At 43.6% G+C, this 25,819-nt stretch overlaps 1 protein-coding gene across 11 annotated transcripts in view; it reads right to left on the bottom strand.

Annotated features, from left to right (window-relative positions):
* The window catches only part of TET3 (tet methylcytosine dioxygenase 3), a 111,050-nt gene that overhangs the window by 35,440 nt on the left and 49,791 nt on the right, over positions 1–25,819 (bottom strand). For all 11 annotated transcript variants that reach the window (XM_067007328.1, XM_067007327.1, XM_067007332.1 and 8 more), the window contains one exon: positions 19,333–21,469. In XM_067007328.1, the coding sequence (XP_066863429.1) occupies positions 19,333–21,469 (2,137 nt within the window). The remainder of the gene's footprint in view (positions 1–19,332; positions 21,470–25,819) is intronic.

The following is a 25,819-nucleotide window of genomic DNA, read 5'->3' as shown; positions in this document are numbered from 1 at the left end:
ACAAAAACAATAAAATACCTAGGAATAAACCTACCTAAGGAGACAAAAGACCTGTATACAGACAACTAAAAGACACTGATGAAAGAAATTAAAGATGATACAAATAGATGGAGAGATATACCATGTTCTTGGATTGGAAGAATCAACATGGTGAAAATGACTATACTACACAAAGCAATCTACAGATTCAATGTAATTCCTCCCAAACTACCAACAGCATTTTTCACAGAACTAGAAGAAAAAGTTTCACAATTTGCATGGAAACACAAGACCCCAAATAGCAAAGCAATCTTGAGAAAGAAAAACGGAGCTGGAGGAATCAGGCTCTCTGACCTCAGGCTATACTACAAAGCTACAGTAATCAAGACAGTGTGGTACTGGCACAAAAACAGAAATATAGATCAATGGAACAGGATAGAAAGCCCAGAGATAAACCCATGCACATATGGTCACCTTATCTTTGATAAAGGAGGCAAGAAAATACAATGGAGAAAAGACAGCCTCTTCAATAAGTGGTGCTGGGAAAACTGGACAGCTACATGTAAAAGTATGAAATTAGAACACTTCCTAACACCATACACAAAAATAAACTCAAAGTGGATTAAAGACCTAAATGTAAGGCCAGACACTATCAAACTCTTAGAGGAAAACATAGGCAGAACACTCCTTGACATAAATCACAGCAAGATCCCTTTTGACCCACCTCCTAGAGAAATGGAAATAAAAACAAAAATAAGCAAATGGGACCTAATGAAACTTAAAAGCTTTTGCACAGCAAAGGAAACTATAAATAAGACAAAAAGACAACCCTCAGAATGGGAGAAAATATTTGCAAATGAAGTGACTGACAAAGGATTAATCTCCAAAATATACAAGCAGCTCATGCAGCTCAATATCAAGAAAACAAACAACTCAATCCAAAAATGGTCAGAAGACTTAAATAGACATTTCCCCAAAGAAGATATACAGATCGCCAACAAACACATGAAAGGATCCTCAACATCACTAATCATTAGAGAAATGCAAATCAAAACCACAATGAGGTGACTTCGCTGGTGGCACAGTGGTTAAGAATCCGCCTGCCAATGCACGGGACACGGGTTCAAACCCCGGTCCGGGAAGATCCCACATGTCGCGGACAGGCTATGCCTGTGTGCCGCAACTACTGAAGCCCGTGTGCCCTAGAGCCCACAAGCCACAACTACTGAGCCCATGCGCCACAACTACAGAAGCCTGCGCAACTAGAACCCATGCTCCACAACAAAAGAAGCCACCGCAACGAGTAGCCCCCACTCGACACAACTAGAGAAGCCTGTGCACAGCAACGAAGACCTAATGCAGCCCAAAATAAATAAATTTATAAAAACAAACAAACAAACCACAATGAGGTATCACCTCACACTAGTCAGAATGGCCATCATCAAAAAATCGACAAATAATAATTGCTGGAGAGGGTGTGGAGAAAAGGGAACCCTCTTGCACTGTTGGTGGGAATGTAAATTGATACAGCCACTATGGAGAACAGTATGTAGGTTCCTTAAAAAACTAAAAACAGAACTAGCATATGACCCAGCAATCCCACTACTGGGCACATACCCTGAGAAACCATAATTCAAAAAGAGTCATGTACCACAATTTTGATTGCAGCACTATTTACAATAGGCAGGACAAGGAAGCAACTTAAGTGTCCATCCACAGATGAATAGATAAAGAAGATGTGGCACATATATATAATGGAATATTACTCAGCCATAAAAAGAAACAAAATTGAGTTATTTGTAGTGAGGTGGATGGATGTAGAGTCTCTCATACAGAGTGAAGTAAGTCAGAAAGAGAAAAACAAATACCGTATGCTAACACATATATATGGAATCTAAGAAAAAAAATCGTTCTGATGAACCTAGGGGCAGGACAGGAATAAAGACGCAGACGTAGAGAATGGACTTGAGGACACAGGGAAGGGGAAGGGTAAGCTGGGACAAAGTGAGAGAGCAGTACTGACATATATGCACTACCAAATGTAAAATGGATAGCTAGTGGGAAGCAGCCGCATAGCACAGGGAGATCAGCTCGGTGCTTTGTGACCACCTAGAGGGGTGGAATAGGGAGGGTGGGAGGGAGATGCAAGAGGGAGGGGATATGGGGATATATGTATACATATAGTTGATTTACTTTGTTACAGAGCAGGAATTAAGACAACATTGTAAAGCAATTATACTCCAATAAAGATGTTAAAAATAAATTTTATGTTATGTGAAGTTCACCGCAATTAAAAAAAACAAACTATTGATTCACACAACATGGATGATTTTTAAATGAATTTTTCTAAGTGAAAGAAATGAGACTCAAAAGACTATGTAATAGTAACTCTGGAAAATACTATATTGACTGGGTACTATAAGGCTATAAACAAAAAGAACTTTACACAAATACTGTACTACAGTGGGTAAATTTGTTTCATGTCTAGGGAGACATACAACTAAATGCGATGTGTTATCCTGCAATGGGTCTATAACAGAAAAAGTACCTTAGTGGAAAAACTGATGAAATCCAAAGAGTATATAGTTAATAGTATTGTGCCAACATTAATGTCTTTGTTTTAAATGCACCATAATTATGTAAGATGTTTATATTATGGGATGCTGGATAACGGGCATACAGGGACTCTCTGTGCCAACTCTGCAACTCCTCTATAAATGTAAAATTATTTCATAGTAAAAAGTTAATAAAACGAACAAGCCAAAACAAGAAACTATGCAGGGGACCCTAATTTGCTGATCCTATCCTAGAGGAAATCTTGGCCACATGCATCAAAAAATGTACAGGGATTTTCACAGCAACATATTTGCAGTAGTCAAAATGGGAAACAACCCATAATCCAGCAACAGTGGAATGGATAAATAAAACAGAGCAGAATCATATAATGGCATATATCCAGCAATGAGAACTGACAAACTGCAACAACATGGTTGAATACAACACCACCATAGTTAGTGAAAGAAGCACAGCACAGAATACAGTAAGATTATATCTAAAGAATATTCAAAACCAGGTTCAACCAAACTATACTGTTTAGAGATCCATACATAGGTGGTAAAATTACTAAACTGAAATATAAAATATTTAAAAAATGATTTTTTGCTTACAAAGAATGGCAATTTCATACAGCTCAATCTTAAAGAAATACAAGGAAATCACTGTCACAAATCAAGAGAGTGGTCGCCTCTGGGGCATGGGAGAGGAATGTGATTGGGAAAGGGGACTTCTGGGGAACTGGAAAAGGCCTACTTTTTGATTTAGGTGATGGTTACACAGGTGTTCATTTTATAAATTTTCATTAAACTGTACATGAATGCTTTGTGTACTTGCCTATATATGGAATTCACAATTTTTAAAAGGTAAAAAATTAATGTCATACCTGTTCTATGCAGAACATCATGCTCAGTTTTATGGGGAAAGCGAGAAGGACAAAGCTAATTGGGGCTTTAAAAAGTGTGTGGTCTAGTTGGGTAGATAAGACCCATATATAGAAGATACCGGGGCTTCCCTGGCGGCGCAGTGGTTGAGAGTCCGCCTGCCGATGCAGGGAACACGGGTTCGTGCCCCGGTCCGGGAGGATCCCACATACTGCGGAGCGGCTGGGCCCGTGAGCCATGGCCGCTGAGCCTGCGGGTCCCGAGCCTGCGCTCCGCAACGGGAGAGGCCGCAGCGGTGAGAGGCCCGGGTACCGAAAAAAAAAAAAAAGATACCTTATAGCATTTCCATTCAATGGGGAAAGATTAATTTTTCAGTGCATGGTGTTGGAACAACTGAGGAAAAAATTTTGCTCCACACTTAATAACTTACCCCAAAATATGTTCTAAGTGGTTGAAAGATTTAAATACAAAAAATTAAACGATACAAGTTCTAGAAGAAAAACAATGGATGAGTTTTTTAAAATAATCACAGAAGTGGCAAGGTCTTCTCTAAGTATAACATGAAATTCTGAAGCCAACACACACACACCAAAAACTCTGATAAATATAACTAAGGAAAAATTTATAGTAATAACTACCAAAAGTCAAGCCAAAAGACAAATACTGGGGAGAAATATCTGGAACTCACACCAGACAAACACTGCTTTCTTTAACAGATCAAGAACTCCTACAGCTAAATAAGGTCAGTAATACAAGAGATAAATGAAAAAAAGATAAAATTGGTTCTTTGAAAGGGAATGAAAATGGGTCAAACATATGTAAAGGTACAATAAAGTACCAGTTTTACCTTTCAGATGAGTCACCATCAAAGTCTGATAACTCCTCCTGTTGGTGAGGGTACAGGAAAACAGGCAGTATGGAAAGTAATTTAGCAATATACTAAAATTACAAATGCCCAATCTGTTTGACTCAGTAATTTCAAAAAATGTCAAATTCTTCTAAAAATTTCTTAGGAATTTGGATATACTTGCATATGTACAAAGTGATATTGTATATACAAGAATACTCACTGCATCTTTTTTTAATATAAATTTATTTATTTATTTTTGGCTGTGTTGGGTCTTCATTGCTGTGCGCGGGCTTTCTCTAGTTGCGATGAGCGGGGGCTACTCTTTGTTACGGTGCGCGGGCTTCTCATTGTGGTGGCTTCTCTTTGTTGCGGAGCACGGGCACTAGGCGCGCGGGCTTCAGTAGTTGTGGCTCACGGGCTCTAGAATGCAGGCTCAGTAGTTGTGGCACGCAGGCTCAGTAGTTGTGGCTCGCGGGCTTAGTTGCTCCTCGGCATGTGGGATCTTCCTGGACCAGGGCTGAAACCCGTGTCCCCTGCATTGGCAGGCGGATTCTTAACCACTGCGCCACCAGGGAAGTCCCTCACTGCATCATTTGTAATGGCAAAATATCAGAAACTTAAATGTCCATAATACATTATGTATTATAAATACATTATAGTACATCCATATAATGGAATATTAAGCAGCTTTCAAAAGGAGTTAGGCAGCTTCAGATTTACTGACCAAAAAATAACCTGCAAGATATTTTAAGTGGGGCAACAAGCAAATTTCAGTATAGCATGTGTAATACGCTATAGTTAGGATACACACACAATCACATATACATTAGTATATACATACACATATGCCAGCATAAAGGTGTATATGTCATTACCCACACTAAGAATAAGGGTAAGAGTAAGACCAATGTTGTGAAAATGAGTTCAGTTGTATTCCTGGTTTAAAACAAACAAACAAACAAACAAAAGGTTGGCAATGGTATGTGCAGCCCAGCAGATGAACTGATGCAAGTTGTCTATCGCTTATGGTTTCTGCTCATCGAGACTCTTCATCCCCCCTTGTATTATTGTCATGGTCTCAGCCCTCTGAGGTCCTCCTACCTAATACCACCAGTTACACTTCCAAAACAGAAATCTGATCAGACCAGTTCCCACTGATGACTCCATGCTAGACAGAAGACAGAACCCAAATTCCAGAACACAGTCCATAAGGCCCCCGAAGAGCCATCTCTGCACACTGCCCAGCCTCGCATCCTGCGACAGCTACCACAGCTCCTTTTACACAACCATGCAATATTCCTGTGTCTTGAAACACTTTTTCTCATTGACCACACTGCCTTCATTTCTTTCCTTCTTTGGAAAAACTCATGTCATACGGCCTAGATTAAATGCCACCTTTTATGTGAAACCCTACTGGACTTCTCCTTTTCCCTCTGGACTCCCAGAGCACCTTTCATACAACAAAAATATCAGAGCATGTATCACATTTTTGTTGTTACTATGTCACAGCAGAATGAACACAGATTTTACAGAGACCTGGGCAACTGTGGTGAGCTATCCCCAGCCTCTCTAATCCTCACACCTTCTTGTGTAAACTACATAAAGGGCCAAGTGCAGTATGTGGTGTATAACATGAACTCAGTATGTAGCTGCTGTCTAGGCTCTGCCAAACAAATTGTATGATTGTGACCAAGTTACACAGCCCTTATGAGCTTTAGAGCAGTGAAAGTAAGGTTTCTATATTTTAGATCTGTTGAGGATTAGATGATATGTAAGGTACCTAGCACAGTCCTCAAACTATCCATGCTTAAATGTTTTCATCCTTTTCAAGTAAATGATTAAAAATTACTTGCTCCAAATATGCACTATTTTGAACCACAAGACAGAGGATTATAGAAGGATGTATGTGAAGGGGGCGGGGAGAGACCAAGGTTTGGTTAGGGAGAGAGAACATAAGAATATGGGTGTTGGAAGTAGTGGTCTGAAAGCTCTTTACAGGTGCTAGAATACTACAGCCTATATGGAAAATAGAACATAGGAATATGCCAGAACTTCTGGGCTCTTTTCTAGTTTCTACTGTCTAGAGAAAAGTCAAAGTAATGGATTGACTGTAGAGTGTCACACTGGAACTAGAATATAATGTAGTTTTTGGTGATTACCTTCTGTCCCAAATCAGAAAAACTCAAAATTTACAGTTAAAGGCAGAGAAAGGAGATTTTCAGAAGAAAATATTGGCAACTCTACCCTAGCAGCTAGGGGAAAAGATATGAAGCTCCAAAACCAAGCTAACCTGAAAATTATAATAGATGGTCAAGTTCCTCTGGGAAGGCCACTAACACACAAAGGGCAGACACAGCTCCAAGTGCCAAGCAAAACCAAAGTCATTCTCTCCCTTTTGCAGTTTACAAGGCATCCCAAGTAGTTGTTTAGAAGTCTTGTTTTTCTTAATTACATCCTTTTCCCTGATTATATATATATATAAAACACACATATATACACATATACACGCATTTCCCTTTCCTTGATTAGATGTCTGTATGGGGGAGAATATATTCTATGGGAAGAAACTGGACTTACAGCCTAATATGCTTAGTTATAAAACTAGTAGACATTCCCAAATTTAATTCTCCTAATTTGTATGTATATTTACATATATATGAGGATATATATCATTATATATATACATCCTCATTTTATATATATACCTTTAGTGTGGCAATGGGCTTGTAGTTAGTTACAGGGCCAGACAGGTGACGATACTTTGCAAGGCTGGGGTAAGGTTCTATAGAATATAGTATTATGCTCTGAATCAGTGACAAATATATGCTTCTATTTTCCAATAGTAAAATGAGGTTCATTAACATTCTTAGTGCTGTCTAGTGCTATTAATCAAATCCAGTAGATGAGTTTACCCTACTTATATTTATTACTGTAACGTATACACGGTCTTCTGTCATTTTATATTTTCCATGTTTCTGTTTCCTTGTTTTCTTTCCTATCTTTTTAAATAGATTTTGTATTTTCTTTTACTTCCTCCTGCCCCACCAATCTATAGTATGCTTTTAGTAATGCTAATGGTACTGTGGGAAAGAAAGAAGTCAGCACCCTTATACAATTTCTCACACCTCTTCCTTCACATTTACCTCCTGCTTTTTGTTGGTATTCTTGTGAACATATTTCACCCCCCCATTATAAAAGAGATATTTAATATAAAACAAAGTTCAAGTATAGTATAAATAAATACATTACCTTTTGTTTCAGAAAAATAATACATTTAGCATTCACTACCAGCCCCTTCACAGTACAGCTTCCCCGATCTGTTACTTATTTGATTCATCTCCAGAAAATTTAAGTTCTAATATATTTGGAAATGTTTTTATGAAGGCTTTACACACCAATGGCAACTTTATTGGGCATAGAATTTTTTTGTGTGTGTGTGTGTGTGTGTGTGTTATGCGGGCCTCTCACTGCTGTGGCCTCTCCCGTTGCGGAGCACAGGCTCCGGACGCGCAGGCTCAGCAGCCATGGCTCACGGGCCCAGCCGCTCCGCGGCATATGGGATCTTCCCGGACTGGGACACGAACCCGTGTCCCCTGCATCGGCAGGCGGATGCTTCTCAACCACTGTGCCACCAGGGAAGCCCTGGGAATAGAATTCTTAAGCCAAACATTTAATCTCAATATCCCGAGAACTGCAATTCATACATCCAACAAAGAACTCACATTACTGATCAATAAGTAAAAGACAGAAACACAACAGAGAAATGGGCAAATGGCTTGAACTTTACAAAAGAGGACATATATTAGTCATCAGGGAAAGGTAAATTAAAGCCACAATGAGATGTGATGATATACCTACCACAATGGCAGAAAGCCTTTTGATACCATTTGCTGGTTTAGATGTGGAGTACTGCTGGTGGGAGTTTAAACGGCTACAACCACTTTGGAAAACGGGCAGTACCTACTAAAGCTGAACACATACAATTTCAGTCCTAGGTATACACCCAATAGAAGTACATAAGTGTGTACATACATGTACCAAGGGATGTATATTAGAATGTCTTATAGCAGCATGATTCATAATAACCCCAAATTGGAAACAATCCAAAAGACCATCAACAATCTAATGGATAAATGGTGGTATATTCGTATTATAAAATGGAATACTATATAGCAATGAGAATGCATGAACTACAAATATTGCTACATAACACAGATGAACCTCACAAATACAACAATGAACAAAAGAAGCCAGAATATAAAATACATACATGTGAAGTTCAAGAACAGCCAAAACTGATCAACGTGGTTAGAAATTAGAATAGTACTTACCTTAGGACAGGAGTCAGTAGACTTTTTATGTTAAGGGCCACATGACAAACATTTAAGGCTTTGCAGGGAATGCAGTGTCTGTGGCAACTATTCATCTTTGCTAATGTAGAGCAAAAGCAGCCATAGACAGTACATAAACAAATGAGGGTGATTGTGTTTCACTAAAACTTCATGGACATTGAAATCTGAACATCATATAATTTTCATGAGTCATGAAATACTATTCTTTTGATTTTTAAAAACAATTTAAAAACATAAAAAATTTGTTTTTAGCTCACAGATGTTATCCAGACTTGGTCTGCAGGCCACACTTTGCTTTAGGGAGTCAGGCATAAGTGACTGGGTGGGGGCATATGGAGGTTTCTGATGTGATGGTAAAGTTCTGTTTTTTGATCTAGATGTGGTTACACAAGTACATGCTTTTTGTAAAACTGTACAGGCATACTTCATTTTATTGTGCTTTGCAGATACTGTGTTTTTTACAAATTGAAGGTTTCCCACAAACCTGCGATAAGCAAGTCTATCAGTGCAATTTTTCCAACAGCATTTGCTTCCCTTCGTGTCTCTGTGTCATGTTTTGGTAATTCTCACAATATTTCAAACTTTTTCATTATTATTATATTTGTTATGGTAATCTGTGATCTTTGACATTACTATTTTGCAAAAAAGACTACAACTCACTAAAGGCTCACATGATAGTTAGCATTTTTTAGCAATAAAGTATTTAAATTAAGGTTTGTTTTTTTTGTTGTTGTTGTTAGATATAGTGCTATTATACCCCTAACAGACTACAGTACAGTGCAAACATAACTTTTACATGCACCGGGAAACCAAAATTTCCATGGGACTCGCTTTAATGTGATATTCACTTTATTGCAGTGGTCTGGAACCGAACCCACAATATCTCCTAGGTATGCTTACAATTTATATACCTCTCTATATGTGTTTCAATTAAGAGAATGTTCTTAAAAAATTAAACATTAAAAATGTTTTTTAAATTGTTTTAAAAAATTTATTTATTTATTTAGGCTGCGCCAGGTCTTAGCTTCAGCAGCATGTGGGATCTTCGTTGCGGCATATATGTGGGATCCAGCTTCCCAACCAGGGATTGAACCCGGGCCCCTGCAGTGGGAGCTCGGAGTTTTACCCACTGGACCACCTGGGAAGTCCCTAAGAGAATGTTTTTTAAAAGTATATCTTAGGGCTTCCCTGGTGGCGCAGTGGTTGAGCATCTGCCTGCTAATGCAGGGGACACGGGTTCGAGCCCTGGTCTGGGAAGATCCGACAGGCCGCGGAGCAACTAGGCAAGTGAGCCACAACTATTGAGCCTGCGCGTCTGGAGCCTGTGCTCTGCAACGAGAGGCTGTGATAGTGAGAGGCCCGCACACCGCGATGAAGAATGGCCCCTGCTTGCGACAACTAGAGAAAGTCCTCGCACAGAACCAAGAACCAACACAGCCGAAAATAAATAAACAAATGTGGGGTTTAAAAAAATTTAAGTGTATCTTAAATTGTAAAAAAAGTTTAAAAAACCAAGTATGTATGACCAACTTAATTTTTGGTTAATTTACTTGTAGGGAATTCTTCATCCTTGGAATTCATCTTGAAGTTCATCCAGATCATTATTTGTCAATTTTAATTCATTTTCTTTCATTTAAAAAACATTTTCTATTTTATCTTTGACTCTTGCCTGTGATTCAATTTGTTTCATGATCTTTGCTGGAAACACCAGCAGATGTTCCCAATATTCCCGACAGAATGAATCTGTGGAGGATCCCTCCTGCCTCTCTTCTGTATCTTTATCTGTATCTTATCTCCACTCTGATTATGTTCATTTCTATTTTCTTCTTCTACTTTGGAGTGGTCTTTCAAGCCTGTCCTTCTTCCTCACTGATTTGCTTTTCTGTAACGGATTCTGCTTTTTGCAGCTTCTAGTGCACTGTAAGTGCTTTGTGAAACGGCACACTTCTGCAGTTTAATCCATGCCTCTTGTGACTTCTTTGTCACTTTAATCTAGGACCTCATCTTTCATTTCTGGTTTCACAATGAACATTTTAGTCAACTTTCTTGAAGGTATAAATCACTTGTTCAAACTCTTCTTGTATTTCCTAATGTAAGTCTTCACTTGAGTATTATATTTAATCCCTCTACTCTTCCCCACAAGAATCTGAATTTTTTGTTTGTTTGCTTGTTAATTGGTCTTTCAATGGAGTTTATCTCCCGGCTTTCTCCCCACTGGCACTATTGACACTTTGGACTACATAATTCTTTATTGGGGCCGGGTGGGGGGGCATCCTGTGCATTGTAGAATGTTTAACAGCATCCCTGGCCTCTGTCCACTAGATGCCAGTAGAATCACACTGGTGTGATAACCAAAAATGTCCTCAGACATTGCCAAATGTCTCCTGGGGTGAAGAGGGGTAAAACGGCACTCAGTTGAAAGCCACTGGTCTAGACTCATTTGGCCAAAAGCAGAATGCGTAGAATCTCCCTATTCTTCTGTATTTACCTGGATACTACTCAAATTCTTCCCTTAGAAATTAAGCTTAGAGAATTAGATGTTGTAGAGGTTTCAATTATTAGTTCAAAAGTTCAGCGGCCTACAAGGATCTGGGGCTGGCTGTGGACAGCTGCAGCTGGGAAATGTCATCTCTATGCCCTCTGTTTTTTGGGGCCAATGCCTCTCAATCTGTATGTATGTTTGTGTGTGGAGGCTTGGGCTGTGCTCTGTCCTGATGCTAAGATTTTGGTTTATTTCCTCATATGGGAGTGGGCTGGTCACTCCGACATCAAGTTAAAATAAAGCCCCATGGTTTGCAGAATTTTTGTTTGGTGGTTCAGCAAATATTTTTCTCTACACAATGGCCTTTGTTTGGTGCTGTTGGCCCTTGGCTACAAAGCTGGCTCCTAAGATGGCTTCTCGTCTTCTCCAGCCAACCATCCTCACCCCAGACCTTAACCCCACCAGAAATTGGAGAAGAGCAGGAAAAGGAGGCTTTCCAAAGTGCATGCTTTCTAGATGGGTGGTCTCCAGCCTATCTCTCCAAGTTGGGGAGTACTTTTGAGCTCCCCTATTGTTTTTCCTAACCCTGGGAGTTGTATATACCTCATGTCATCATTTTTTTCAATTCAAATTGATCGTTAGCTGGCAGACAGCACTTGGAATTCATAGTTTAAGATTGGGGCCATTTTCAAATTTCAGTTGATCAAATTTCCTCTTATATTTTTGTTTGTCTTGGTTCCTTTCATCAAGTTTCAGAAAAAAAGCAGTATTTTGCTATCTTACTGTTAAGTCATCATTTTTCCTTTTAGTCCCCAGTGTACTATTTCTTCCTTTTCCAAAGAGGTTAAGTGACAGGGCAAGGAAATGGCTCAACTCTTCCTAAAGTAAAATCTCTTTTATGTCTCTCTTTGAGCAGTGAGGGAAGTGACTTTTTTTCCTAAAATACATAGTAGAAAGCTCTGGGGTAGAGCTCAGGAGAGCAAGATCCAATTTTTTAGGAAATGCTGGTTATGTGGCTCTAGTTGCTTCTTTTTTTTTCCCCTGTGCACTTAATTTTATACTCAAAATAGAAAAATATGATCTGTTCCACTTTTGCACTAGGCTGGGGAGAGAATGAAATGTATCCTTTGTGCTATCAGCAAGAGATATTAAACACAAGAAACTACTCATTACTACCTAGCAGAAAGAGGGGTCCTTAATTTCTAAATGAACCTTCCACCTTCTCTACCACCTCTCTACACAGAGACTAGGGCACCCACACTTTCCCAGTGGGGAACCTCACAGCCAGGTATAGATATAGGCTGAGGCATTTCTTTTCTTTATGACATTGATAAAAAGAGACAGTTGATAACTGGTGTACAATTAGTGCGTAGATGTCAAAATCACACAAAGGTTTTACTGTACCCATCTTCTTTTTCCTATATAATGCTCCAGTTTCCTGATATAATTTTAGTGGACGTAAAGCCAAACACCTTAAGTTTATATAACTAATTCCACTTGCATGAAAGTCAATAACTGACTGCTAGAACTTTGCCTCCTGGCAATCACAAATCCACACCGTGCGTGGGCAGGTAGATGGTTGGGCCCCACCCTGGATCAGGTGTGCCAGGTGAACTTTTTTAAAACTAAAATCTCAGGTCATCTGCCTGTGAGTTCATGGGCAGCATGCTGGGTCTAGACGCTGGTAGCAGAAAGACTTTCATAATAATGGGCACACTCGGGCTTCCCTGGTGGTGCAGTGGTTAAGAATCCGCCTGCTAATGCAGGGGACGCAGGTTCGAGCCCTGGTCCAGGAAGACCCCACATGATGCTGAGCAACTAAGCCCATGCGCCACAACTACTGAAGCCTGCGCTCTAGAGGCCGTGCGCCACAACTACTGAGCCCGCGCACCACAACTACTGAGTCCACGCACCACAACTACTGAAGCCCGCGTGCCTAGAGCCTGTGCTCTGCAACAAGAGAAACCACCACAGTGAGAAGCCTGCCCACCACAATGAAGAGTGGCCCCCACTCGCCGCAACTAGAAAAAGCTCGAAAGCAGCAATGAAGTCCCAACGCAGCCAAAAATAAATAAATTTATTTTAAAAAACAAAACAATGGGCACACTCACTGATGACAAACATTAAAGGTAAGGAGATCATGCCCAAACCTATCTGACGTCTTTGTAGAATTTAATATGGAGGTAGAATAAGGCTGACGAGTTGACCAAAAAATATGTGGAGCACCACCATATGATCAGCACCAGTTTAGATGCTTTAGAAATACAACATTCAGTCCCTGTTCTTAAGGAACCTGGGATTTAACTGAAAAGACTAGTATGCATATAATAACAAATCACGTAAGACAAAGATGCATATAATAACAAATCACATAAGGCATTAAATACTGACCCTTCCTCAGCAGTGATGTTGTTGGCTCTCCCAAACTATCTCTTTGTTCTAACCTATCCTCTCCTCGGTTTCTTCCCGCATCTCTTCCATACTTCCCTCACGGCCTCCTGTTTGAGATTCTCTACCCTAAAGATAGTATCCTCCATTCTTGATCTACATAGTCAGCCTGGTGAAATGTCTATAACTGAGACTTCAACTACCATCCGTTTGCTGAAGAACCTCCGATTCACAGATCCAACTGGATGCACACCTGCTGGTCCCCCAGACATCTCAAAGTCATATACCCAAACTTGCTTCCCTGCCAGTATTTCAAATCTTGGTGAATGGCACCACCATCTACCCAATCATCCAACCTGGAACCTCAGAAGTCATCTGTGACTGCTTCTTTACTCCTACATTCAACAGGTCACTGAACCAGTTAATTCTTTGTCTCATCCTTTCTTTTATCTACTCCTCCTCTCCCTTCCAGGACCTACTCAATGTCATTCTTACTTCAGGCACACATAATTTCTTGCCTGTGCTTGCAAACTCTCTGCCTTTGGTATCATCTTCTCATCCCCTGAAACTCTCCTCTCCAGCCACTCCCAATCTTTCATCTAACACACCTGTCATACCAGAACTACTTGTGTTTCTCCATGTTTTCTCATCTACACATCTTCATGTGGTTTTTCATGTATTTTTCATCTCTATAATCTTCATGTCCCTTTGCCTAGAACACTCCACTTTCTCCCTATTAATCTATTAAACTTCTGCTTATCTTTTAAAACTCACATTAGACATAGCTTCATCCAGAAAGTTCTTTCTGATACCCTCCTACTCAGAGTCTTATTCCCCACTTTATACTGGTATACCAATATTCTATTGCCAAAAAAATATTTAAAAGACATAAAGTTCCTATTCATCTCAAACTGCATACAAAGGAGGAAAATACATTCTCATAAAAACTATAGGAAACAGACTTTACTGTAAACAGAGGTCAGTCTCTGTGTCCCCCTGTTCAGAACTGCAGCTCATACTGAAGTCACCCAGTTAGTGCTGCTATCAGCCACGTCTGCTGGGCAACATCCCCCCCTCACCCAAACTTTTACCATGCTTCAGGCAAAGGAGATGTTTTTCTTGTATTCATCTTTGCCTACTTCTTCAGGGCAGGATGATCAACTGGATAAAAATACAGCATTCCTATGAAAACAACCTCTAAAATCTATGTCTCAGTTTCTTGCTTTTGCTGTGGTTAAATGTCTCCAGCTACCTGTGGACTGCTCTTCAGAGACATCAGGACAAGACTGGCAAGTTAACACAGACATGTTTCCTTATCTATAAGATGATGAGCAGATGATCTCAAAGGATGCTCTTCCCACTAAAATTTCCTCTGGACTCATTCCCTGTCCTCAGCTGGCTCTCCCTGTGAATGTCCCCATTTCTGAGAATAGATAAAGTACATAAAGGGCTTAGCCAACAGGCATTGCAGTTCATCATCCTGCCTCTGACAGGAGTGTCAGAGGAAGGTTAAATGGTGGTTAGGGTAATCTCCAATGTGTGCCCCTACATATTAGGAATGCATCAATCCTCTCTTCTCCCAATAATTCAATGCAGAACTTCAATTGTTGCTATGTTTTCTCAAGCCTGTACATATCATACTACCTTTTGGAGTATAGCATTTCCTTTCATGTCTTTTAAATTTATTTCTTTGAAGCCTCAAGGGGTACCTTTAATTCTAGTATTTCAAGATTCAGAGAACAAGTAGATATGAATTCCATCCATACCTTCAGATAACCTGTAATCTTCATACAAGTGTAAGACAATGCTCTTGGTGTTTGGCAGTTTTTGGTTACCTGGTGATGCCCACATTGGCCAAAATTGCTTATTTGCCAAAAATCACCATGGAGCTTGAATATTAGGTTTCTTTCGCTATAAGACCTTTCCATGTTTTTATAAAGTTGTTTCCACACTTAAATCGCCTGTTATGAGCGCTTAATGGCATCTCCAAACTTCATTGTCGCTTCTATGGAAAATTCTTCATTAGAGTGACCTACAATCTGCACCTTCCTATCTACCACTGTTGAGGGGCTGAGTTTCTGGAATATGAGCTGGTTCCCAGCTAACATTAATCCCAGAGTGAACAAGCTTCATTACTAACCCTTGTTCTGCCCGAGCCTGAGTTCACAAAGACAAGTTCATCAAACCAGCTGATGAAAGCACCTGTCCAGACGTGGAGGCCTTCCCTAACACAACATCAACACCTCCAGAAACTGTTTCCAAGTGAATGCTTTCTTCTTTGGCCCTCTTCTTTCCTAATACCACTGTTTTAGTTGGACTCATTTCTCAGCTAAACAATTTTAATCACAGCATGACATGGTGGTCCAGCTGCCTAGGTTCAAATCTCACTTCTACCATCTGCTAGCTCTATGACTTGGGTAAATCACTGAATCTAATTTTGCTTTCTTCATCATTCAAATGGAACTACTGACAGTACCTGCCTCATATAGATGTTACAGAGCATTAAATGAGGTAGTGACTACAAAGCACTTGTTACAGTGCCTGGAATAGGGCAAGTGTTTCATAGTCTACTACTATTACTATTGTTGTCATTGTTATTGTTATTCTCAATGCTTCCTAAGTGGTCTCCTGCCACAAGATTATCACTCTTCACTCTTCTGTGCTACTTCTAGGAGGAGGTACTTTCAAAAATATTTCTTGGGGGCTTCCCTGGTGGCGCAGTGGTTGGGAGTCCCGCCCGCCGATGCAGGGGACACGGGCTCGTGCCCCGGTACAGGAAGATCCCACATGCCACGGAGCAGCTGGGCCTGTGAGCCATGGCCGCTGAGCCTGCGCGTCCGGAGCCTGTGCTCCGCAACGGGAGAGGCCACAACAGTGAGAGGCCTGCGTACCGCAAAAAAAAAAAAATTCTTGATTATATAATACATATTTCATTAGAGAAAATTCAGAAAACATAATGAGGGAAAAATCACCCACAGTCTGACCAGTGATACAACCACTGGTGATATATTTCCTTCTAGTCTTTTCTCTTTTTTTAACCTAGGTGAGCTGATGATTTAAATACTCTTTGTGTCTGCTGTTTTCACTTCAGCGTTTTCCCATAACTTAACATTTAACAACACAGGGTGGGTTTGCTTCTAATTCTTTGTTTAGCATTAGATAGCATACAATTATTTTATCTGTATTACATATAAATAAAATACAAATGGGAGCAACAAATGATTGGCGGTAGTGGCTCCCCTTACCTCTTGCCCACTGTTCCTGCCATCCACTGGCCTGCCAAGGCAACAGGTTGCCAGCATTGCCACACTGGGTTTCTCTGATGCCGACAGTCTTTTTCTGTGCTTTTGCTCACTAGCTGAGACTTGTCCTCTCTGCTAGGGGGCTCCTCTGGCCTAAGGAATGCAGGAGAACACTGAGGGTTTGGGTCCACTGTGTGCTAGTGGCCTTACCTCCTGCGAGCTTGCTCATGTCTGCTCCTAGACGGTGCTCATAAATTCCTCAGTCTGGAGTGGCTACCTACTCACCTCTCCCCATCTGTGTTCATTACAGTTTTCAAAACCCAGCTCTGAATAGTTTCCTAAGTAAAGCATGACCCTCCATGATGACAACCAAGCCTGGTATTTCAGAGCACTCTGACAGTTCAACCACTTCCGTATGACAGCACAGACAGTTGGCAGATACCTGCTGATTGGGCAACTGGGTATTTCATTTTTTGTGTTGTCTCTTCAAGCAAACCACAAAGTCCTTCAAAGATGAACCGTTTCTCTTAATTTTTATCTTATTGGTCACTAGGACTGGGCTAGGTAAACAATAAATGACTGATGAATAAAGTAACAGCCAACATTTTTCTTCCTTCATAATACATATGTTTTTACATCTTTTTCTTGCTTTTTTGCACTTGATAGGCTTGGTAACAGCTAAGCACTCTTATAGTTCTTCCTACATGCCAGTCACAGTCCTAAGTGCTTTATACATATTAACTAATTTAATCCTCAGGTGAACCTTGGTGAAAGGGTACTATTAGCACTTTCATTTTAGGCATGAGAAAGTGATGGGATTAAAATTCAAATTAAAAAAAAAACTAGCTTGACCAAACATAATATCTATATAATTGAATTCCACAATTAAAATATTTATTATGGATCAAGTATGTCCTCAGCCCTGTAAAAGAATATTTCCTACCCCGGAGGAGGAGAAAGAGCAAATGAGGCCCTAAACACAGGAAGACAGGCCAGACACATACAAACACAAAGAGAGAAAGTGGGGCCCCAATTCCTATGATCAGAACAAGTCTCTCCCAAATGGTGGGAAATAAGGGGCACTCAAAGTCACATCATTATTAAACCCGGTAATGAAGAGGGTCAGCCCTCGGTGGAAACCACAATCTCAGAGCACGTCTGTGAGCCTTTGGCAGGATGCTGCTGCACAGCTGTTCCCCCCAGATAGAAGCACTGGGGCCAACTTGTCCTTGTTCCCCAAGTGATTCTTTGTCCCTGGCCCCACTGTCTTGTACCCCAGGATTCTGGGGTAGCTGGAGTGGACAGGACAGCCCAGCTTCTCCTTACTAACTGGGATACAACATCCCAACAAATCACACAATTGACTAGATATTAGTGTATTTAAACAAGCAGAGAAGACAGGCTTTTCATAAGACCTATTTGTGTATCATAAAATCACAAGAATTCAACATGCTTATCATCAGAATCAACGTGTTTTTTGCCAACATCCGAAACACACACATCTTTTACGGAATGCTTGGTAAGTAGCAGAGGACCACAGCTTAGAGTGGACCTGGAGTTTCCTGAGGCATCCACGACCTCCCTGGAGACAGCCAACATCCCCTGGAGCAGTCCTCAGAGGCCCGGGGCCCTACGTCTATTCCAGAAGACAAGGCTCAGAAACAGACGCAATTCTTCAGTGCTCTTACCCACACCATGGCTTCAACCATCACCTGAATGCTAACTACATCCAAACCCGTAAGTCAGAGCCCGATCTCCAATCTCTCAGCCCCTTCAAACTCAGTCGGTCCGAACAGAACTCACCACTTCTCCACACGAAGTGTGGAGTGCCCCCCACCCCACCAAGGCGGAGACCTGAGTGGTCTGCATCCCCATAGCCCCCCTCCTCAGAGGCCACTCACTCTGCAGCCTCTGCCCACCTACTCTTTCAGTACAGGCCCATGTTATTTCTTGCCTGGCTCACAACAATACCTTTCTTACAGGCTGCCCCGCCAACCTTTGCTCCCCACCACAAGCCGCGATAGTCTTTCAGAAGCACAAGGTGACGACTGGTCATCACTTGCTTTAAAACCCTCAGGAGCTCACGATGTATTGCCAGAGATCAAGTCAAACTCCCGACTGTGGCTCGCTGGGCCCGGCAAGATCTGGCCCCCGCCTGCCTCTCTACCCACCTTTTGCTCATCCCCACACAGACTCCTCCCCTTTTGCTCCCCCAGACCAAAAGCCCTCTAAATAAGCACTACCCTGTCACAGCCACCGAGCTGTTGCCCAAGCTATTGCCTCTTCCCAGCATGTCTTCTTTCTACCCGACAGCCCTACAGGCCTCAGCACAAGCACCACCTCCTACAGGAAAGCTTCCATGATGCCTTCACCTCAAACTGTACGACAAAGCACCTCCACTGACACACAATACACCACACAGCATCACCGTCGGTTTCCTTCAATGTCTTCTCCACTAGCCTGGAGCTCACTTCTGTGTCCATAGGCCCCGGTGTGGTATCTGGCACACAGTGAATGTTTTCCAGATAAAAGACAGTGCCTAGAAATCCAGGCCTGCCAGGTCACATGGCCTTGCCCTTCCCTGACACCCAGGAGGACTTACCTACGCAATCACAGGTGGGGAACTCAGCCTGGGCTCTCTTGGCAGGTGTGTCCAGCAGACTCTTGGTGGGTGTGTCCAGGTACTTAAGAGGTGACTCCAGGAAGCCACTGAGGGTGGGTGTGAGTGGATTCTCGGCCTTGGTGGGTGTGGCCTCCTGGCCTCCCTCCTCTGAATGGAAGCAGGTGGTTGAGAGCACAGTCACAGCCCCTGAAGATTCGATCTTGATTTGCTTGGGAGAGCGGGTAGCAAAAGGGCTCTCGGGGGCTGGGAGACAGGTTGGCTGGTTCTCAGGGTCCTGAATGGGCACAGATTGGGGGCCAGGAAGCCCAAAGTTATCCCCAAATTCAGCCTCAAACTGCCGGATGAGCTCTTCCAGCTTGTCATCGGCAGGGGGAAGAGGACCAGCGGAGCCTGGCTGCAGGGTTGCCATGGGGCTGGGAGACCTCATTTCCTGAGTAGGGGCCAGCAGGCTGTCCCCGGAGGGACTAGGTGCAAATAGCGCAAGAGAAGGTTCTGGGGGCAGGGGGACAGCAGAGCCCTGTGAGGCAGGAACGAGGGCAGGTGGATGTGCCTGCACGTCCTCAGAGGCTGGGGACCTCAGCCCTTCCAGGATGATTTGCCGCAGAGGTGGGAAGAGGGGCTGTGCTTCCCGTGGCCTGGACTTCTTGATGTGAATGGACTTCCGGACACTGGGCTTGATCCCAGGGCCAGCTTTGTCTGTTCCCACGAGACCTCCAGCTGGTGCCAGGGGCTTCCTTTTCTTCTCCTTGGGTGGTCTGTCAGATGGCCGTGGGGCAGGTGAGCTGGGTGGTGCCCACCAGCCGGGAGCAGGAGGCTCCGAGGGAGGGGGGAGGGAGGCGTCGTGGGCCTGTTCCAGGAAGAGACTGCGTTTATGGTGGAGGTGCTGCTGCAGGGCCGTCTGGGCCTTCTGGTGGGAATCGGGCTCTGAGGACGGTGTGGGGGCCTCCCTTTGGAGAATGGGGGATGGGGATGGGGATGGGGAGGAAGAGGGTACCTCAACCTTGACCTTGGGCTTGCCGGGCAGGGCCTCGGGCCGCTTAAATACTGACTGGATGTAATCACTGGCGCTGCCCAACAACTGCTCCAGTTCAGCCATGGGATCAGGGCTTGGGCGGGGCATGGGCCAAGAGCTCCGGGGAGTTGCTGGTGGGGTGTCAGTGCCCCAGGCTTCAGGAAACTCTGTTCTAGGAGTTGTTGTAGGGAAGGCAGGGCTATCAGGAGCAAAGGATGGGTGCTCTTCAGGAGGGACCACAGGCCACGAGGGAGCCCGGAGGTAGGACTGGGGAGATCTGAAAGGGGCAGGAGGGGACAAGGCCTCAGGAAGGGGGCAAGAAGCCTGGGAGGTGGCGTGAGAAGGTTGGGGGAGGGCAGAGGAGAGTTGTGTGAGGGCCTCAATGGCAATGGCGGTCTGCAGGCTGATGTTTTTTTCCTTGGCGATACTCAGGGCACTCTGGGACAGGGGCAGGCCCTCCGGAGGAGGAGGTATATGAGGGACCTCAGAGCTGAGGAGTGGCCTGGTGATTGGCGCCAGAAGACCAGCCTCACCAGAAGGCAGAGTCCCTGGAAGCCTGGGCCGCTCCTCCCCTCCCTCCACAACCACAGACTTGATCTTCCCCTCCAGCCACTCGAGGTAGTCAGGGCATTCTGGGCCATCGCAGTTGCAGTTGGGTGGTTTCATGCCATGCCGAGCGAGGGCCAGGGCCGCCTGCAGCGTGTCAAGGTCTTCGCTGCCAGCAGAGCAGCTCTCGGGCCCTGACCGGGGTCCCCTGCTGTTGTTCCCAGCTTCGCGACTCATCTCACGGTTGAAGGTTTCATAGAGCCGGGTGCTAAGGGCTCCATAAGAGGACACAGCTTCGGCCACAGCCGAAAAGGCCACCAGATCGTGGGCATCTTCCAGGCGAGCAGTATGAGCTGGTCCTGGGGTCACGTCCCAGTCGGGCTTCTGCTCTGCTCGCCAAGGACCCCCAGTGCCCAGCAAACCAGGTCCAGCAGGTTCTCTAGCACCATTGACTGGCGCCCCTGAGGCGCTTAGCTGCCGTGAGTCCCCATCGTACACTGGCCCTGAGTCCATCTGACCTGGAACAGGTCCATCAACTGGGCTGAGCTCTGAGCCTGTCTGAAGAGAGAGAGAGGAGGAGGAACAAAAGGGGAAAAGATGAGCCACAGTATTTGAAAAGCACTGTCCTGCACCACACCACTCAGAGGCACAACTAACCCTGCTTTCCTTGCAAACCCTCCCTGTCTCTGATAGAACTTGAACCTCAGCTCATCTTCTCACACCTCATTTCTCAGCTGGCTGCACCGCAGAAACAGAAAGCAGGTCTTTAAGAGATACTAACGCAGAATTCTGAACATTGCTCAGACCCTTTTTGAGCCTCATATTGATCACACCGATGAAACTCCCTTGAAACCAAGCATTTGTTGAGGACACACAAAGAGGTCTTTAACTCACAATGACCAAAGTGACACCAGAACCTTTGTTTTTTGTCAGGAGGAAAAGAAAGCCAACTAAGCATCCATGTAACAATGCACCAGAAGTGCGAAGTCTGCGTGAACGGGCAGGAACGAGCAGCTTCGACTAACGAATTCAGCCTGGACAAGGAATCAGTCATGGCTTCTCAGGGGAAGGAACCCACAGTTCTTTTCTCTGCCCATTACTGCCCTCGCTTAGGCTCAGGCTGAACTCAGAGAGCTGACAAGGCAACATTCCCATCCCAGCCCCAGGCCTGAGGAAACACTGATCAGCCAATACAGCGTGTGTTTAGCCCCACGCCAAGCCAGTCACGCCAATGACAAGTGAGGTGCTGCTTGGAAGAAGATCCAAGCTTCCAAGGAACCACCGTTATTCATCTGATGTCCACCCAAAGCACACTGAAGGGGGAGAGCACAGGGGAAGTGGGCCCAGAGTCCAGTCCAGTACGTTAAAAGGTAATACGAGGCAGATCTGAGTTTGCAAGAATTCATCCCACTGGAAAGGAAAGCTCTTCCTTACAGCAGAATGCCAATAAAAAATATAGAAGGATATAGAAGGATTTAGAAACTCATCAGTGGATGCTACGAATAGCAGGTGAAAGCTTGATGAAGCACAGGATATATACATGGCCTCCAAACATCTCTTCAAAAATTACTTAAATACAATAGCAACTTTATAGTGGAGAAATAAATCTGGCTGACACCACCTTTACCAAATGATCAAAGTTATCATCATCACCAATATTGGGAAAAAACCAACATCATGTGTCTCTTGATATGATCTCACACAGACGTGCAGCCAGAACATATAACCTTAAATATAATCATAGGTAACGTCAGATAAACTGAAACCAAAGGGTATGCTAGATAACACCTGGATTGTTCTCTCCAAAAATTTCAAAGACAAGGAAAACAAACATCTCTCCCAGCTGACACAAGACTAAAGAGACAGCAAAATGCGTGCTCATGGGTTAGATCTTGGAGTGGGGGGAAATAGCTATAACGTACATCATTGGGACAACTGATGAAATTTGAATATGGATGTGGATAAGATCATATCATATCAATCTCTGTGTTCTGGACATGGATGACTATACTATGGTTATGTAAAAGAATGTCCTTGTCCTTAGAACACATACATACAGAAGTATTTAGGGATAAAGGGTATCTCCAACTTAAGCTCAAATGGTTCAGAAAAAAAGTATATGCATATATAAAAATATATACACATAGAGAAAATCAGAAAGCAAATACGGCAAAATGTAAACAATTTGGGTATACGGGAGTCCCAGGTACTCTTCTTTAATCTTTTCTATAAGTTTTTAAATTTTATCAAAATAAAGAGTTAAAAAAGAAATTAGGGGACTTTCCTGGTGGCGCAGTGGTTAAGAATACGCCTGCCAATGCAGCAGACGTGGGTTCGATCCCTGGTCCGGAAAGATTCCACATGCCGCAGAGCAACTAAGCCCATGCGCCACAACTACTGAGGCCTGTGCTCTATTGCCCGCGAGCCACAACTACTGAAACCTGTGCGCCTAGAGCCCATGCTCCGCAACAAGAGAAGCCACTGCGATGAGAAGCCCGCGCACCACAACAAAGAGTAGCCCCCGCTGACCACAACTAGAGAAAGCCCGCACGCGGCAACAAAGACCCAATGCAGCCAAAAATAAATAAACAAAACAAATAAATTTTTTAAAAAGACCTGTAAAAAAGAAATTAGTCCCTCAGGTAGAACATACAGTATATTAAACAGATGGTTAAATGATACTAGTCCCCAGATTGTCAAACATGGCCATCATGGGCTCCAAAGCGGTAGCGGGGAGCTGGGATTTGGGACAGGCCTCTGGGAGGTGAGCAGAGGCCCCAGCCTGTGGTTCCCATCTCATTCTCATCACTGCCCCAATTCTGGCCACTAAGGACCCTCATGCTTTTCCAACATGCTTTTCTGAGCTTTGCACATGCAGTTCTCATTGCCTGGAATGCCCTCCCCAGCCTCTGTGAGGTCTCTTTGGCTTATCCTTCAAGCATCAGCTCAATGTCACCTCCTCTCTGACCCGGTTCGCAGATTGACCGATGCTCCTTTCCCTAGGCTCCCACGGCACCTTAAACATGCCTCTATTAGCACTTATCACCTGCCAAGCAGCTGCCTCCCCCGACCAGATGGTAGTTCCTTCAAGACAAGAGCCCAATCGTAATGACTTCTGTGCCTCCGGCCCAGTCCACCGTCCGTCTGCCCCACGGGCCATGGAATACGCCAGCCTCTCCCTGACGCTGGTGGGAGACTACTATCTTTCAGAACTAGAAACTAGGAACAAATACCTTTCCTCCAGGAATGTGGCTGATCACCCAGTTCTCCCTTCCTTCCTTCCTCAAAACCTAAACTAACGTGGCTGCAAAGGCTACAAAATTTGAAGTGATCAAATTTTACATGTTTACATATAAAAGACAGAAGAAGCATGCATAAACGAGAAGAAACATGAAGAGAGTAGCATGGATTTACAAAAACAGTGTCAGGAAGACTAATGCTGCATGAGCTGAGGCTTCCCCAAATGCTCAAGACAACTAAAAGGATTTTTTAAAGTTATTTTTGGTGTGTAAATAAGAAGAACAAGGAAGAGCTAGGCCCACTCTTGTGCCTATGAATTCCCTGGGAAGGAAAATGTTCTTCAGACCAAAGAGAAAAGAAAAGGAAGAGTAGATACAGATAAGAGGAAAGTGAAACCAAGCCGGGTGGGAGACTTTAAGAAACTCTAAATTCCAGTTTTCCCAGCCAGAGGATCCCACTGACACATTCCTCACACCTGCCAGTGATCCTGGAAGAAACGTGCCATCAGGAGAAGGTGCCAACAGGTGAGAAAAGAGCAAGTGTCATCCCCAACTTTCAGAACACTGGGTGAGTTCAGTCTATGTAAGAGTCCTGAGTGGGTAACTAAAGGGACCTCAAGGAGTCAGGTTCAATGAAGGTCATCAACCCATCAACACGCAACTAATCTTAGTGCTTTGTGTTGTGGGGTCACTGGACCAGGAGGTAAGGAGGTCACAAACTCAAGGGCTGCAGGTCAAATCTGCCACAAAACAAATCTGTTTTGTTTGGTTTTTATGTTTGTTTTGCCAATGTTAAAAAAAATCAAATTTCACATGAAACCCAGATTTTCTTGAAGGTCCACACTCCTGCCTGGCAACTTCGTCTACAACTGAGCACTGACTACCGCTCCAGCTCACCCCCAGCCACATCATTTGCACTGCCTTCTTGAAACCAAGGCCAGGAGTCAGGGATTATTTATTAATTGCCTGAATTAATTATCACTTCATTCATCTGTATTACTTGCCAAGGCCCTGGGTTTGCGAATCAGGTTGCAGACACTGAAGTTCCACAAGGCTGGCTGTGACCCCTTTGAGGGACAGCTATGGAAAATGACAGGCTGAATGGGCTGGCCACGCTCAAAGTAAGAGTGGTATATCAACTGTAGGGGGGTGGTCTGTAGTGGCCTGCCACAGGGCTCTGTCCTCAGAACTACCCTGTTCAACATATTTATTAATAATGATAGTGAAGGCACACTTATTAAATAGAGAGATGTTGAAAACAGGAGGGGATAAAACTATGTTAAGTGATCGGACTAGGTGCCAAAAGGTCAACAGGCAGGAGAGAAAAAGATCTAACAGGGCAAATAGGGTCCTAAGCCACATCTGTGCAAATCAAAGACGGACGAAGCCCATAACAATGGCAGCAGTGCACATGAAAATGTCTTAGAAATCAGGAGGGATAAAAGACTTACTGATGGGGGACTTCCCTGGTGGCACAGTGGTTAAGAATCCACCTGCCAATGCAGGGGACACGGGTTCAAGCCCTGGTCCGGGAGGATCTCACATGCCGCGGAGCAACTAAGCCCGTGCGCCACAACTGCTGAGCCTGTGCTCTGGAGTCCGCGTGCCACAGCTACTGAAGCCCGTGCACCTAGAGCCCGTGCTCCGCAATGAGAAGCCACCACAATGA

This window comes from Kogia breviceps, chromosome 11 (assembly GCF_026419965.1).
Source record: "Kogia breviceps isolate mKogBre1 chromosome 11, mKogBre1 haplotype 1, whole genome shotgun sequence".
NCBI classification, from domain to species: Eukaryota; Metazoa; Chordata; class Mammalia; order Artiodactyla; family Physeteridae; genus Kogia; species Kogia breviceps.
The sequence above is the reverse complement of the archived record's forward strand: the minus strand, read 5'-3'. Positions and strand labels throughout refer to the sequence as shown.